General features: G+C 25.1%; 2 protein-coding genes across 2 annotated transcripts; both read left to right on the top strand.

The window, feature by feature from the left end:
* The first annotated feature begins 1203 nt into the window (after positions 1 to 1203).
* Positions 1204 to 2203, top strand: LOC113549023 (trafficking protein particle complex subunit 1). Its single transcript, XM_026950166.1, has 3 exons — positions 1204 to 1468; positions 1536 to 1745; positions 2027 to 2203. Exons 1-3 carry the CDS (start codon positions 1370 to 1372, stop codon positions 2144 to 2146), a joined length of 429 nt encoding a protein of 142 aa, XP_026805967.1. The 5' UTR covers positions 1204 to 1369; the 3' UTR covers positions 2147 to 2203.
* Positions 2204 to 2411: 208 nt separating this feature from the next.
* On the top strand, positions 2412 to 15083 carry LOC113550364 (intraflagellar transport protein 140 homolog). The gene is given in 22 exon segments (XM_026952128.1): positions 2412 to 2879; positions 2944 to 3162; positions 3247 to 3514; positions 3590 to 3765; positions 3946 to 4144; positions 4212 to 4553; positions 4619 to 4886; positions 4948 to 5163; positions 5241 to 5382; positions 5385 to 5411; positions 5469 to 5606; positions 5665 to 5813; positions 5884 to 6061; positions 6125 to 6411; positions 6464 to 6740; positions 8611 to 8771; positions 8955 to 9099; positions 9163 to 9348; positions 9998 to 10216; positions 12046 to 12200; positions 12279 to 12493; positions 14410 to 15083. Coding segments are annotated over 22 exon segments (4194 nt in total). The 5' UTR covers positions 2412 to 2735; the 3' UTR covers positions 14493 to 15083.
* The last annotated feature ends 270 nt before the right edge of the window (positions 15084 to 15353 follow it).

Below are 15353 nucleotides of genomic sequence, written 5' to 3'. Positions count from 1 at the left end.
AAAAATGTAATTGATAAGCTTACAAAAAAATCAAGAAAATTAAATTTAAAATAATTTATTTTTAATTTGTAATCCTTTTTAGTTTTTCTATATCGACTATACCTATAAGCAGTGGCATGGCGAAGTGAAATATTTTGTTGGGCAATTCATTTTTTGAATAACCTACCACCCCTTGATTCTTACGCAGTACCCACTATCCATGTAACATACTATACACAACAAAAAAGTGTCACTTTATTTTGAATGCTATAATTAAAGTACCATGTATGTGTTGTCTTTGAATAACTATTGAAGTTATTATTCTTATTAAATATCAAATTAATTCAGATGATGTAGTCAGGTAGTCTTGTATAACAATTTCTTACTAAATCTAGCACCCATTAACCCAGCCACTCGATACCCACCCATTATAAATGATCGGGCAACTGCCCTTCAAAATAACGGTCAACACGCCACTGCCTATAATAATATTAAACCATATTATTTTACAGATTTATACCTATATACATATTTATAATTATATTTTATATTTATAAATATAGGTACAATAAACCTATTATTAATAATTAATATAATAAAATTAAAATCGTTCGTTGATTTCATATTTTAAAGGAAAGTATGTCGGTTATATAAAACAAAAAAGATTGTTCATTGAAAATTAGATTCACCGCAGGGTACTTCGATTTTTTTTTTTTTAATGTAGTAATTTATTACTAGGTACATTACACTTTACACTATATAACATTTTAGCGCATTTTCGGCGAACAAGAGATAACATTTTTAATTTTCTCTTAATTGAGTCCCATATTAAAATAGTTTTTAATAGTTTTGTTTAAATACATGGTAAAGTAGTAAGTAAGTAATATGATTGGCGACAAGTTGAATCGATTATAAAATTTAAAAGCACCCACAAACCCTATTTCCAAAATTTTTCTATTCTACGAATTCTAACTTCTAATTCATAATAATGAGTTGTGATAATCCATAATAACGACTTGTGTCAACGCATAATTTTGAGTTGTGCATTGGCCCTTCAACGCTTCCCATACTTCTAAGACCGTGCTCTTTGTGCAGTAAACACTCCTTCATGTTAGGACAGTTAGGTGAACTCTGCATGATATAACATTATGTCATTATTTTTGTTAGTGATATATTTTTATCAGTAACAATTAATTGATAGTAATTGATAAGAAATAACTAGGACCTATGTAATTAACTTCGACTACTTCTACCTCAGTCCTCAGATTCATTATTCTTGTCTATGCTCAGACGACCTTTTTTTTTTATAGTACTTAGTACCTATAGATTAGTATATTGTAATTTAATATACATTTTAAAATGTGAAAAATAAATTAAACATTCTTTAACTATGACTATATACAACATCTATATTTTTGATCGAATGGGTACATTATTATATCATACAAACTGGAATCGTCTTAAACAATCGGGCATGAGTAGTGAAGAAGTATGTGAAGAATATTTCAATTGTATCTGATTAAATGTTGACATATATTTTATCTATGTTATTATAGGAAGCCAAATTGATGTATGGTATGTTATTTTCTATCAAGTCATTTGTTTCTAAAATATCACCACTTGATCCTAAACGTGGATTTTTATGTTACAAGACTAGTAAATATGCATTACATTATTATGAGTCGTTAACGGGTGTTAAATTTATTTTAAACACCGATGTCACGGTTAAAAATGTCAGAGATTTGTTACACCAATTATATAAAGAAGTAAGACTTACAATTGATAATTGTTAATAAAATAATAACCTTTTTTTATATTATTTTGCTAAGAGAAATACATATTTATATTATGTAGGATAATTTACATAATTGTTTTAAGCAACTTATATGAATTTGTATTATTCACCAAAAAAGTTATAAAATGGAGTCATTACTAACTATTATTTAAATATTATTAAGTATAAATAATTATATGTAATTATTGTATGAAATTGAATTTTTTTTATTAACTCATTCATATATTGTTTTAATCTGGATTTTTATTTCAGATTTATGTGGAATATGTTGTAAAAAACACTGAATGTGAAATGGGACAACCGATTGAGAGTGAATTATTTAAATTTAAACTTGATCAATTTATAAAACAGCATATGAAAAGTTTACAATAATAAAAATATAATTTTGTAATATAAAATGATTTAAGCTGTATAATTATATTATTATTGAAACTTGAAGTAATAAATTATTTCATATATTTAATCATATAAGTCTTGGGGTTTTTTATTATGACTTGTTGGTGTCACTGTGTTACCTATTAATCCCCTCCATTATTCATTGTTATTTGTAAACAAATTTGAATTATAATTTATGATTATGATACAAATTATAATCATTATTATTTTATTATCCAGAAATTTTGATATGTAATTATGTTCCTGACTTGTGTTTCCAAATTTCTAAATTTGAAATTTGTGATATAAAATTGTTCAGTGATCAGCAGTATTGACAATGCCAGAAGTTATTTAGTTTTTGATCATAGCATAATATTGTTATAAAAAATTGTATCAAAATGTTAGTAAAATTAATTTTTCATTCTTGATGTTGAATGTTATCCGATCATATTTAATTGTTGTTATAGTTGTTATGTATTTTACCTAATAGAAATGTTTTGTAAATCATTTTGTTTATGTAATTTGGTTGCTATAGCTATATAGATACCTAATCTCAGACATTTGAATTTTTCTAAAATTGGTGAAAATGAGTTCGTATCTTGAATATAAGGTAAAAACTAATCAAAATGATATAACTACTGGCATAAGTTATCACCGACAACTTGGTCTATTGGCAATATTATCTTATAGTGAAAATGAGGAAGCACAAATACTTATTTGTGATGAATTAGTGAGTAACTAATATTGTCTATAATAATTTCATTTTGCACTATTTTTCTTATTATTATTCTCAGGGTGAGAGTTTGCAAAATTCTGGACCAAATATTTGTAAAGGTCATGTAACTTCGTTTTGCTGGCATCCCACTCAGCGTACTTTAGCTATTGGTACAAATGCTGGAAAAATATATATATGGAATGGCGGATTAGTAACTGCTTTGGACTCTATTCATGAAGAAACTATTGTATTTTCTAAATGGTCATCACTTGGTGGATGTTTAGTAACTGGGGACCAGGTCAAAAATAATTTAATTCAAACCAAATATTTACTTTATATATTAATAATAATATTTCAATGGTAATTCTGTTTATTATATTAGACTGGTATTATTATCGGATGGAAGTCTGATAGTCGAGGGTTGCTTAAAATATCATTTAAGTCAAATATTGGGGCAATGTTATCTACAAATATTTCATTTAGAGCTGGAAAAGCTGCTACAGATATTTCTAATTTAGCCAAAATGGCAGTAGCTGGTGACCAAAGTGCCTTAGATATATTCAGTTCTTGGCGGCCTCGTACAACTACATCACATGGCCCACGGACTGTAACTTCGGATAATATAACATTTTACTGTGCTGCAGTGACTGGTAAATATTTTAAATGTCAATTATTATATATTATAACATTCATGAATTATTAAGTCATCATTTTTTTCTTTGTAGGAGAATTATATTATTTTGATGAAGATGGAGAATTTAGCATTGTTCTTATACCTAATTCAATAATTTTAAGAATTTTATGTCATGAATCAAGAGATGTTTGTATTTTAGTATGCAAAGACTTAACTGTAGCCTATTATAAATGTCATAAAAACGGTTCTTTAAATGAAGTTTCAAAGGTTGGTTTATATGATTTATTACAATTAACTGTAATTATATACAGCCACAATATTACTGTAAACTCATTTTTATAATTTATTTAACATTTTTTTTTTATTTCCCCAATTTTATATTATATTATGAGTTAACTACCTAGTTTAACTATGAATCAAATTGTTAGTAAAGTATTCATGATTTAGGTTAAATTAAATGGATTGAAAGAAGATATGTGTATCATTTGGGCAGGTCCATCTTTATTAGCTTGTACAACAAATGATGTGTCTATTCATTTCTGGGATATTGAGTCTGGTAATAGTTATGTATTAACTGCACCAAACTCTTATGCGTCTTCATTTCCTAAACAAACATTTGTAAATATTTCTTACTCAGTCGAAAAAGGTAGTTATTATTTTTCATATAACTGAAATTATATTTATTTTTATTTATTTTTATTTTCATTATTTAGGACTATTGTGTGGAGCAACAAATATTGGAAATATTATTATTTGGCGTTATGATGAAGAAACTGCAGACCAATGGAATATTCATGGTTCATGTAAAATTCCAGATACCATAAAATACTGTGTTTGGAGTCCATTAAATTTAGCAGTATACGCAATAAATGGTATTTATATTTTACATGAGCATTCATTGTTGGCAAGTTATAAAGAAGAAATAGCTATTGTACAGACTTCAGCAAATGATCTTAATGTGTTTTACCCCAGTACAGATGAATCATTTAGTTTTAACACTAATTTACAAGTTATAGGTCTCTCTTTGAACAAAGAACATATATGTGTATGGAATGGTAATAAATATAGAATCTTTTCTGAATTCTTTCTCTTTTATCAATTCTATTTTAAAATTTTAAAGGTAAATTAATATCAGTTTATAAAATTCAATCTAAAGAAATACCAGCAGTAGTTGGAACTTTCAATTGTGATGTGCAAGAAGCATGCATTTATGATAGAATTGTAATTGTTGCTGAGAATTGTGGCAAATTACAAATAAGAACATTTCAGGGTACTATTAAACAGGCATTGGATGTTGAAGCACCAATAGTTTGTCTCACTTTAAATACATGCTATTTAGCAGCTGTCACATTATCTGGAGTTATTCATATCTGGGATTTAAATAGAAGGTAATTTAATTTGTTAATTAAAATAATATTATAATTTTATGATATTTTTTTTTTACTCTAGAGAAGCAAAACCAATATGTAAACCTAAGGATATAACATTAAACATAGATGATTATGGTGAAGCTATTCAGTTACGTTTGAACAGTAATGGTACTAAAGTATCATTTACTGCAGCAAACTTAAATTTAGTACCTATGCCACGGTTATTTGTTTGGGATAGAGATTCAGATACAATACATGTGAAACATTTTGAAAAAGGTTTAGACATTGATGAAATGTATGTAATGTACAAATGTGTATAGAAATATTTATAAAATAAAATATATATTTAAATAACTTAATCTATATTTGTAGACAATATAATGATACAAGATTTATTATTTCTCATTATTGGGATACAAATGAGCCAAATTTATTATTTTGTGAAGCTAAAAGTATTGACAAGTCAGAAAATCAACTATCAAGACCAAGTTTATACACATTACCAAATAAACAGAAAAAAAAAAAAAAATGATTGGTTCCTCTGTATGTTTTATTATTTTTTCTTTAACTCGCGATATACTACTATTTTTATTTGTTTAGGTCATACTTAGTATGTTTTTTATTGAACAAAAAGGTTTTAAAATTCAAGATATTATACATTGTCCTGATCAATTTTGTGCAATATTAGGACTTGATGCTCCGTATTATATAACATTATGTAAACGCAATACAACTACGGTAAATTAAACGATATTAACACATTTTCCATAACTTAAAATTGCTGTTAATGTTATAGAAAACCCGAGTCAAGCGCAATCTCATGAAGGAATTTGAAGGAATTGAAGACTGTAATTCTGATGTTCGAGCAGCTATCATTAATTTTGGTTATAATTTATGTCTCGGAGACTTAGACCTAGCTTTTAATTTTATCACCAACATTAAGAGGCAAATACTTTATTTACTAAGTATTTCATAATACTTTATAACAAATATTTATATTCTATTTTCTGTACAGTCCTGCTGTCTGGACAAGTTTGGCTAAAATGTGTGTAAAAACAAAACGTCTAGATGTAGCTGAAATATGTCTGGGTCATATGAATGATTGTAGAGGATTAGCTATTTTACGTTCTATAAATACAGAGCCAGAACTGGCTGCGAGAGTAGCTTGTCTTGCTATGCATCTAGGAATGTATGTAAGTTTCATTTTTATCTTATTGGTATTTTGGAGTAATCTTATTTATAATTTATTGAGTCAGGATGAAGCTGAAGAATTATACAAATGTTGTAATCGCTATGATCTTCTAAATAAATTCTATAGAGCAAGAAATCAAATAACAGCTTCTTTAGATGTGGCTGAAACAAAAGATCGTATACATCTCAGAAATACATATTATAATGTAGGTCGTAATTTGGAAAGTAAAGGTGATTTAGCAGGGGCTGCTGCTATGTATTGCAAGTCAGAAACACATAGTCTTACTATACCAAAAATGTTATTGGATGATCCAGTCACTTTAGAAAATTACATAATCAAAAACAAGAATATGTAAGTTCATTTAGAAAAATTGAAGACTATTATTTAATTAATTCAATTTTAGAGTCTTATTGAAATGGTGGGCTCAGTATTTAGAAGGTAATGGTGATATGGATGGTGCAATCAAATATTATCAACAAGCAAATGATGATTTATCTACAGTCCGCGTTTTCTGTTATCTTGGTCATATGGAGCAAGCTGCTCAGATTTGTATGAACACTAACAATAAAGCTGCCTGCTGTCATCTTGCTAGGTCATATGAAATGCAAGGACTTTATGAAGACGCTATAAAAATGTATGTTGATGCAACAGCTTATGTAAATGCAATTCGTTTATGTAAAGTAAGTTAAATATTAAATAATATTAATTTTAAAATAAAAATTTGTATATAAATGTATCTATGTATAAAAACATGAAAATAGAAATCTTAAACATGCATATTCTCTGGAACTACTCATCCAATTATCTTGATTTTTTTTTTTATGTACTGTAGTTTGCAATATACTCTTTCATTAAAAAAAAATCAAGATAATTGAATGAATAGGTATTAGAGGTTTGCACGGGCAGATAATTTTCAGCTCAGTCCGGTAATTTTTTAAGTAAGCTCGGCCTGGTCCAGTATCCATTTGTTGTATGTATGCCCGGCCCGGATAAGTAAATTTTTTATGGTTTTTTTTTTTTTTTTGAATATTTTATTCATAAACAATAACTATAATTTACTTATAAGTTATAACAACATATTTATAATAAAAACTTTTAATATAATTGATATATAAAAATTCTTCAATATCAATTATCACTTTATTATTTATACATTAAGTCCTTTGAACAAAAAATTAAATAATATATATTATAACTAAATTTGAAGAACAATTCTCCATTTTTCATAGAAGCCCGGTCTGACCCGGCTTCAATTATATTTAAGTCAGGTTTGTTAATTTTTGTCCAAAAAAATGTCTGGCCTTAAAGCTACCCTGGCCAGGCTAATTCTGGACCAGTCCATGCAGGTCTTTAATAGGTATATAGATTATAAATTAGTATTTTATTGAATAGTTGATGTTGTATAACAGAATATAAGTTTTTTGTTGTTTTTGGTTCACACTATTAAACTTTATGAGTTGTTGGTTTTTGGTTTAGAATAAAAAGGAAATAAAATTTGGGATGTTCATCAAAAAAGAAAAATAATTTAAAAAAAATGCTGCTGTTAAATGGTAAAAAAAAAGCAATGTTGGGTGGGACTGGACATCTATATAAAGTTGATATCCACACGTTACACTAAATATTAGCATTATATAATATATATTTAATAACATATATACTATGTGTCTCAGAAACAGGGTACACTTTATCACACATTACCCTTTAAATATTTTTCAATCCTGTGTGGCGTTATGAACGTTAAACTAGACTAATAAACCATAAATTCCTATGACTTAAAATTTTTTTAAAATTGACAAAGTTAGAGCTAGGTATAACTTTTTTAAAAATGTATTAAATTAAATTTTTTTTTTAGTTTACGTATTTTTTGTTATAAATACCATTTGATACTTAATACATTTATTATTAGTAATAAATTATTTACTATTTACAAATTATTTTATTTTATTATTACACACTATTATGAAATTATAGAAATTATACATAATTTATTTAAAAAAAATATGTATTTTCCTAACTCCAATTTTGTCAATTTTGGGTTTAGAATACATGTTGATAGATCAAAATTGCTTGAAAAAAATTGATTAATTCAAAAATGATATTAAAAATAGGGGTTGTTATTTAAAAAAAATGAAGTTGTGTTGCGCATGTGCAAAATACATGAGTTAAAAAAATTGTAAGTCATAGGGATTTATGATCCATTAGTTTAGTTTAACGTCTCGTAAACAGAATTAAAAAATATTTAAAGAGAATGAATGATAAAGTGTAACGTGTTTTCTAGGACACACGGTATATATGTATATGTATAAAATCTATATTAAATAAAATATAATAGTATATTATAAAATTAATAGTATTAGACATCCAAATTTTGTACGTGCACATTTTGCATTTTGTACTAGTTATTGTTATGTATGAGACTTTTTTCATTTTTGTAACAATGATAAGAATCCTAATTAAAACATTGATTTACTACTTTGCAATTTAATATTATCATATTAAATAATTAAATAAATAATGACCAAAATAAAATATTTTATTTATTAATTTTAGGAGCAATTTTTTGATAACCATCTTTGGGATATTGCTTTATTAGCAAATGTAAGAGAAAAACTGGATGTAGCCCAGTATTTTGAAGAAATTTCACCTGATAAATCAGTTATACTATATCATCAAGCAGGTTATTTACATAAAGCTATTGATTTGGCATTTAGGTAAGTTATTTAAATATTAATCCTGAATGTTTGTGGAATATTATTTCTAATATAATTAGCTTAATTGTTTTAAAATGTATATCTTAGTTTATTGTTACTTTTTTAGTTAATTTGATGATAACATTTGAAAGTTTCTTTAATTTATACCATACTATGTCAACACATATTTAATATTAATTTTAGATATAAAAATTATGATGCAATTGTTACAATGTCACAAGAACTGAACATAGAAGATGATTCAAGTTTATTATTAAAATGTTCAGCATTTTTTATGAGTCAAGGGCACTATGACAATGCAGTTAATTTATTAGCAATGGCTAACAAAGTATACTTAATTTATATAAGTTATATACTTGAAAATTTTTTAACAAAATTTGGTTAATTTTAGTTTGAAGAAGCTATGGAACAATGTCAAGAGCACAAAGTAATTATTACCGAAGCACTTGCAGATCGTCTAACCCCTCCATCTGATCATATAAAGCGTACAATTATATTAGAGAAACTGGCTGAGTGTGCTTTAATGCAAGCAAACTACCACATAGCAGCAAAAAAATTCACCCAGGCTGGACAGAAGGTTGGAAGTAATATATTGTATATTTATACACTTTTATTATTATGAAAATGTTTTATGTTTTATTACAAAATGTTAGTCTAAAACAGTGGTTTTCAACTCAACACTAGGCACAGACCATGACTTATTTATTATCATAATACTTGTATGTTATTTATATCAGCTGTATAATATGTATAAATTGTTATCGATCACATAATTATATCTAATTACCAGCCACTAACATTACGTACACTGTAGCCGTAAATAATATGAATTACAATTTTGCTCATTTTTTTTTAAATTTAAAATTAAAAGATTAATAATATTGAAAAAAATTCTTTGATATCGCGGACCGCTTGAGGTGAGTTTACAGACCACTAGTTAGGAACCACTGGTCTAAGATAAATAGTAATAATGTTATATTTTTTATTGAAGGTATATAATCTACAAGTTATAACAATTATAACTTATAACCAATTTTTAAGATCATGAATTCTTATATAATACCCCCAACTTTAAGAACAATTTTACTAATTCCTAATTTTAATCTTTACCATCAAAATAAAAACATAACTCCAAAAACAATAATTTTATTTTTTTTACTCAGATTTTTATGAAAAAATTTACATGTTGGAAAACAAAAATAATTTATATTTTTAATTATATTTAGATAAAAGCCATGAAAGCGTTATTAAAATCTGGAGACACTGAAAAAATTATATTTTATGCTAATGTATCTCGACAGCATGAAATTTATATCATGGCTGCAAATTATTTACAAACACTTGATTGGCAAGAGCGTCCAGAATTTTTAAAAACTATTGTATCATTCTATAACAAAGGAAAGGCGCCTCATCTTTTGGCCAATTTCTACATTTCTTGTGCTCAAGTAAGAATTCTTATAATTTATAATAGTTATTAGTATATGCCTGAAGATTTCAAATTTCTGTGGTTATTCGTTTTTTAATTATAACAAAATAAAGAAATCAACTTAATCAAAATTTGGTTTAATGTATAAATTTCTGTTTTTCCTATTATATAAAGAAAAAAATGCTGTAAATTAATTATTTTGATCTCTTTAAACTATATCTACAAACTTGATCCAATTTTTATTCAAAATTTCACTCAAAGTTAAAAATTGAAGTATTTAAATGACAAATTGTTGTGTACTCATACATAAAAAAATCCCCATTGAAAAATTCAATAGATTCTTCGCTCCACTCAGAATCTAAAAAAAGAAATTTAATTATTAAAGTACTCAAATTAATAAATGTTACATATATAATCGTATATTTTTGTGTTATACATTGTTGCCCAATACCTGGTTGGGCACTCGTTAATAAACTGTAAATAATGTATTCCAAAAACTTAATCTTATTTATATTATAATAATATTTTTAAATTTTTAGTGAAGAGATGAGTCCATTGATTTTACAATTATACGTTTTATATCTATCTAAAAATGCCAAGTATTTGTTTAAATAATCAAGAAAAAAAAAGTTATGGAAAATGGGAATTTTTACTTAAAACCAGTATTTGGCCAATTCAATTTTTTTCAGTTTAACTTAAAAACGAATAACAATAACAGTATTATGTTAAAATGTGTATTATAAATATTGATAAAAAAAATTTTGATGTGTCAAGATTCTTGAGTTCAATACAAGATTTCTAATAAATTGTTCATTAACATGTTGACCAGCATGCAGCTGCTGGCATCCGTAAAATAATAATTAGGTATTGATAATTTTTAGACCGCCGGCTGCCGCAACCATATCATGAAAATAAAAAAAAAATATCAAAAACATCTGATCATAATATTTTCCTATGAGAGTTTAAAGTTAATTTCAACAAAATTCATCAATATCACTAACATTTCCAAATTATTTTGTAATTAAAAATTCATGAAAATTTTTCTTTTTATATCTCAGATTTTAAGATTTATTACAAGACTCTTCTTAAGTTTTATAATAATAATATAAAAATAAAGTTTATCAAATGTCACATTAATTTTTTATGATCATTTGAAGTTTAAATTTTTATATCATTTTGTATATTCACTCTTAAATTAACTTTTATTCCACAAATAATTTTTGTTGTAATAAAAAAATTAATAGATACTTGCAATTTTCACTTATTATTTATGTTATTATTTTCTATACGTGTTAATTTTTAAAATAATTCAACTGAATTAGTTCTAAATATTTGAAATTTTAATTTTATTTCTTTAGACAAAAATTCTTGAGAATTTAATACAAGTTTTCACATATGTTGGATTCTTGTTTTTATATCTATATAAAACTAAACATGAGTGCAATTTTTTTTTTTTTAACAATTGAAGTTCAAAATCACAAAAACCTGCAATTTTTTTATATTTTGTATGTGCAATTATTATAGTTAAGACTTAATAATTTAATACCTAAGTTTTTCATAATTAGTACTGAAACCAAAATGTCTAAAAAATATTTAAGCATAATTAAAGTTAAATACATCCATATCAGTAACCTACTCGACACTGACTTTAATAGCAGAGCAGTACCCACTTACCCACATATTAGTCATATTATTCACATTACAATAGATTTGAAAAACTTTTTGCTGACTTATTTTTATATGCCATACATACTACAGTGAATAGGCTACTTGGAGTATTATTACTTATTGATATATTCTTAAAGCTGTGATGTATTATATTATTTAATCTTGTATTGTTATGAATAGCTAGAAGTTGATGAGTATCGAAACTATAATAAAGCAGTAGGAGCTTTATCAGAAGCTTTAAAAGTGTTGTCTAAAGATTGTGATCAATATAAAACATTAATAGAAGATATCGCAAAAAAAATATCTTTGGTAAAAAAATTTCTGGATGTTAAAAGGTAAAATCCATGTCCTAGTATCCTTTAATTCATAATTAATTAATTAATTAAATTTATTTTAATCATTGTATTACTTAGACAAATTGACAATGGTAATGGTGATTCAGCTATGACATTATGTCGACAAATTTTGTCAGCTCCCAATATGGATATACTTAGATATGGTGATGTATATTCAATGATGATAGATCATTATACCGTTCAAGGTGATAATAAAATAGCAATTCAATTAGTGAATGAACTTTTAGCTCGCACACAACAAAAAGATAATTTACTATTTTATATTGATAAAGGTTAGTATTAAATATTCATTGTATTATTTAGAAATAATATATTTAAATGAATTAATTTATAGAAATGATAATTATCATTAATTATTGAATAACTTATAGGTATGCATTTATATATTTTGTTAGGTTATTTTTTCCCAGTTTACCTAGTTTCTCTTATAATATACACACATGTATTAAATGCATCAATACATTTACTGAATTCGACTTTACTGTTAATTATTATGATATATTTAATAATATATTATAGATACCTAATAATTATGTGGAGCAATGTTTCTCAACTTATAAGTTGTTAAAAGTTTAATTTTTTTAAATTTTATTTATCTTAAAAATTACCTGAAAGCTGTTAATCATTTATTTTATCAATTTATTCATGACAGGTATAGGCCGTAGTTTATACGCTTGTAGTTATGACTTATATCTAAATATTCTCTTATTTCTATCTACCAGTTTTTCTTATTGCCGCTGCCACCATAACAGAAATAAATATATGTTAATGTCCTTTTTAGATTTACTTTTCTGTCCTGTTAACAATGTGGGAATTACAATACATTTTTGTGGAAAAACGGTTTGCAGTACCAAAACGATTAATAAATGATAAGCACTGATCTAGATTTTTATTTTGTTATTACCATAATATTACATTTTTCAAAATATACCTAATACAGCAGTATTATTCTCATGCTTATAATAATTTTAATGTTAATATGTCAATGCTAGGTATTTTATTTCAATTATCAAAAATAAAACTTTTTAAAAATTTATAAAATTAACTGTTGCATAATATGTGCCTTTACACTATTTGATTTATATTATATTATATATATATATATTTTTTTTTTTGATTAAACTACAACAAAATTGAGTTAGTATTTTTAGCTTAACAACAAACAGCTTAATAAGATAACATAAGATAATGACTATGAAGTTTTAAGTGGAGATTATTTACTGATGGCACTCCTAATATTTAATTTGTATAAATTATTTATAAAATAGGTCACAATACCACTTCTTTGACTTGAGGTATTTTTAATGTATAGTGATATTCAATGTAGTCAATTACATTTATAATTTATTATATTAAGATATAATTTCAGAACTCTATTGAAAAATGTATTAATTAGTATAATTGTAACATTAAACTAATAAATTGAAGGGATGTTTTGGTTCAAATTTTAAAATTTATTCTTACACTTAGTTTTAATTAATATTTATTATTTATTCATAATGACATTCAATACATATAATTAGTTAGTGATTATAACCAGTATTTGATAGTTGGTATTTTATTAATACAAATATAAACATAAAAAGTACATCACTGTTAGTTGTTACTGTTAAATTTCAATTTATTTTAATCTTAAGGTATTCAGTTATTTCAGTAGGTTATTATGTTCACTTAAGTTAAAATCATTTCCTTTTTTTATAAATTATTATGTTTCTGTACATTTATATAACATAGTTACAGCATTTACATAGATGGTACTACTAAATGTCAATATTTTTAACATAATAAGAAAACAATGTGTTATAGAACAAAAAAAAACTTAGTATATAGTAGATTTAAAGTTAAACGATAAATCATATCATAATATTAAAAAATATAAAAATTATAACATTTATCAATAAAAAAAAAAAACATACAAATCCTAGGTTCCTAAACTTATAAGAATGTATGATAAATATTTGTTATTAAAACCTTATATCTTTTGATTCAAAATTATGTCAAATTTTAAGATATCAACCTAACTTGAGCTGATTGAATTATGTTAATAATAATATAATTTTAATTAAGTATCTATAAATTGTGTATCGGGATTATTCAAAATAATGTTTAAATTAGAATCTGTTATTTAATTTAACCTTTGACACTATACTACAAATATATTTAATGGTGTACTCTTCTTTTTTTTTAGAAATTCTTCAGAAATTAGGGTTTCAAAAAGAATCTATTACCGAAAAAAGCATTGATGAAGAAGAAGAAATTCCCGAAGTATAAATGAGTGTTAATGTTTTTATGTTAAAATAATGTACTTAAAATACTATTTAGTAAAGTAAAAACTTCATTGTTTTACTCGCTTATTAGTTATTGTTATTTATGATTAAATTTCTGACATTATATTGTAAATATTTATAGTAATTATATATACCAACATTTTTTTATGTTTTTATAAAAACTTGAAATGATCTCATAATTTAGACCCCGGGGCTTCAACCTTTTTATGCAGCGGGCCTCATATTATTTTTAAAAATCTTGTAGGCCGTATTCGTGGTAATAAAAATATGTATTTTATACAAAAATTGAGTTTTATTATAACAATTTTTATAATTAATTTTAAATTGCAAACTTATTATAATTAAAAGATATATAGATTCTAAATATCAAATGTGATCGCGGGCCGCACAATATGACAGGGGCTGTTGGTTGAAGACCCCTGATTTTGACTGTATCATCATTTAGTATAGCTGCATGGCAGATAAACATCTATAGAACATGTTACTATTATTTTAAAATTGTGAACTAAATATTATAAATATACAATAACAAACAATAAGCAATAAAGCATAGTTTGTTGAAAATTATTATTAATTCAAATTGCTATTTTTTTCTCTTATCTTACTGCTTATTGTTATATTTTACTATTGTTTAACATATAATTAGTATGTTTATAATGAAACTAGTTATCTGTCTTACATAGTGCTTATAGTATTCTACTTATTAAGGGTATTATAGTCCAAATTGAAACAATTGTATGGTATTATTAAGGTTCAGATTTTAAGCTAGCATATAAATAATTGACTCGGTAGGGTTGACAAAATATGGGTATTGTCTGACCACTGCCAAAGTATTATCTCATTC

This window comes from Rhopalosiphum maidis, chromosome 1, assembly GCF_003676215.2.
Source record: "Rhopalosiphum maidis isolate BTI-1 chromosome 1, ASM367621v3, whole genome shotgun sequence".
In the NCBI taxonomy this organism is placed as follows: domain Eukaryota; kingdom Metazoa; phylum Arthropoda; class Insecta; order Hemiptera; family Aphididae; genus Rhopalosiphum; species Rhopalosiphum maidis.
This window is presented reverse-complemented; position numbering and strand designations above follow the sequence as displayed.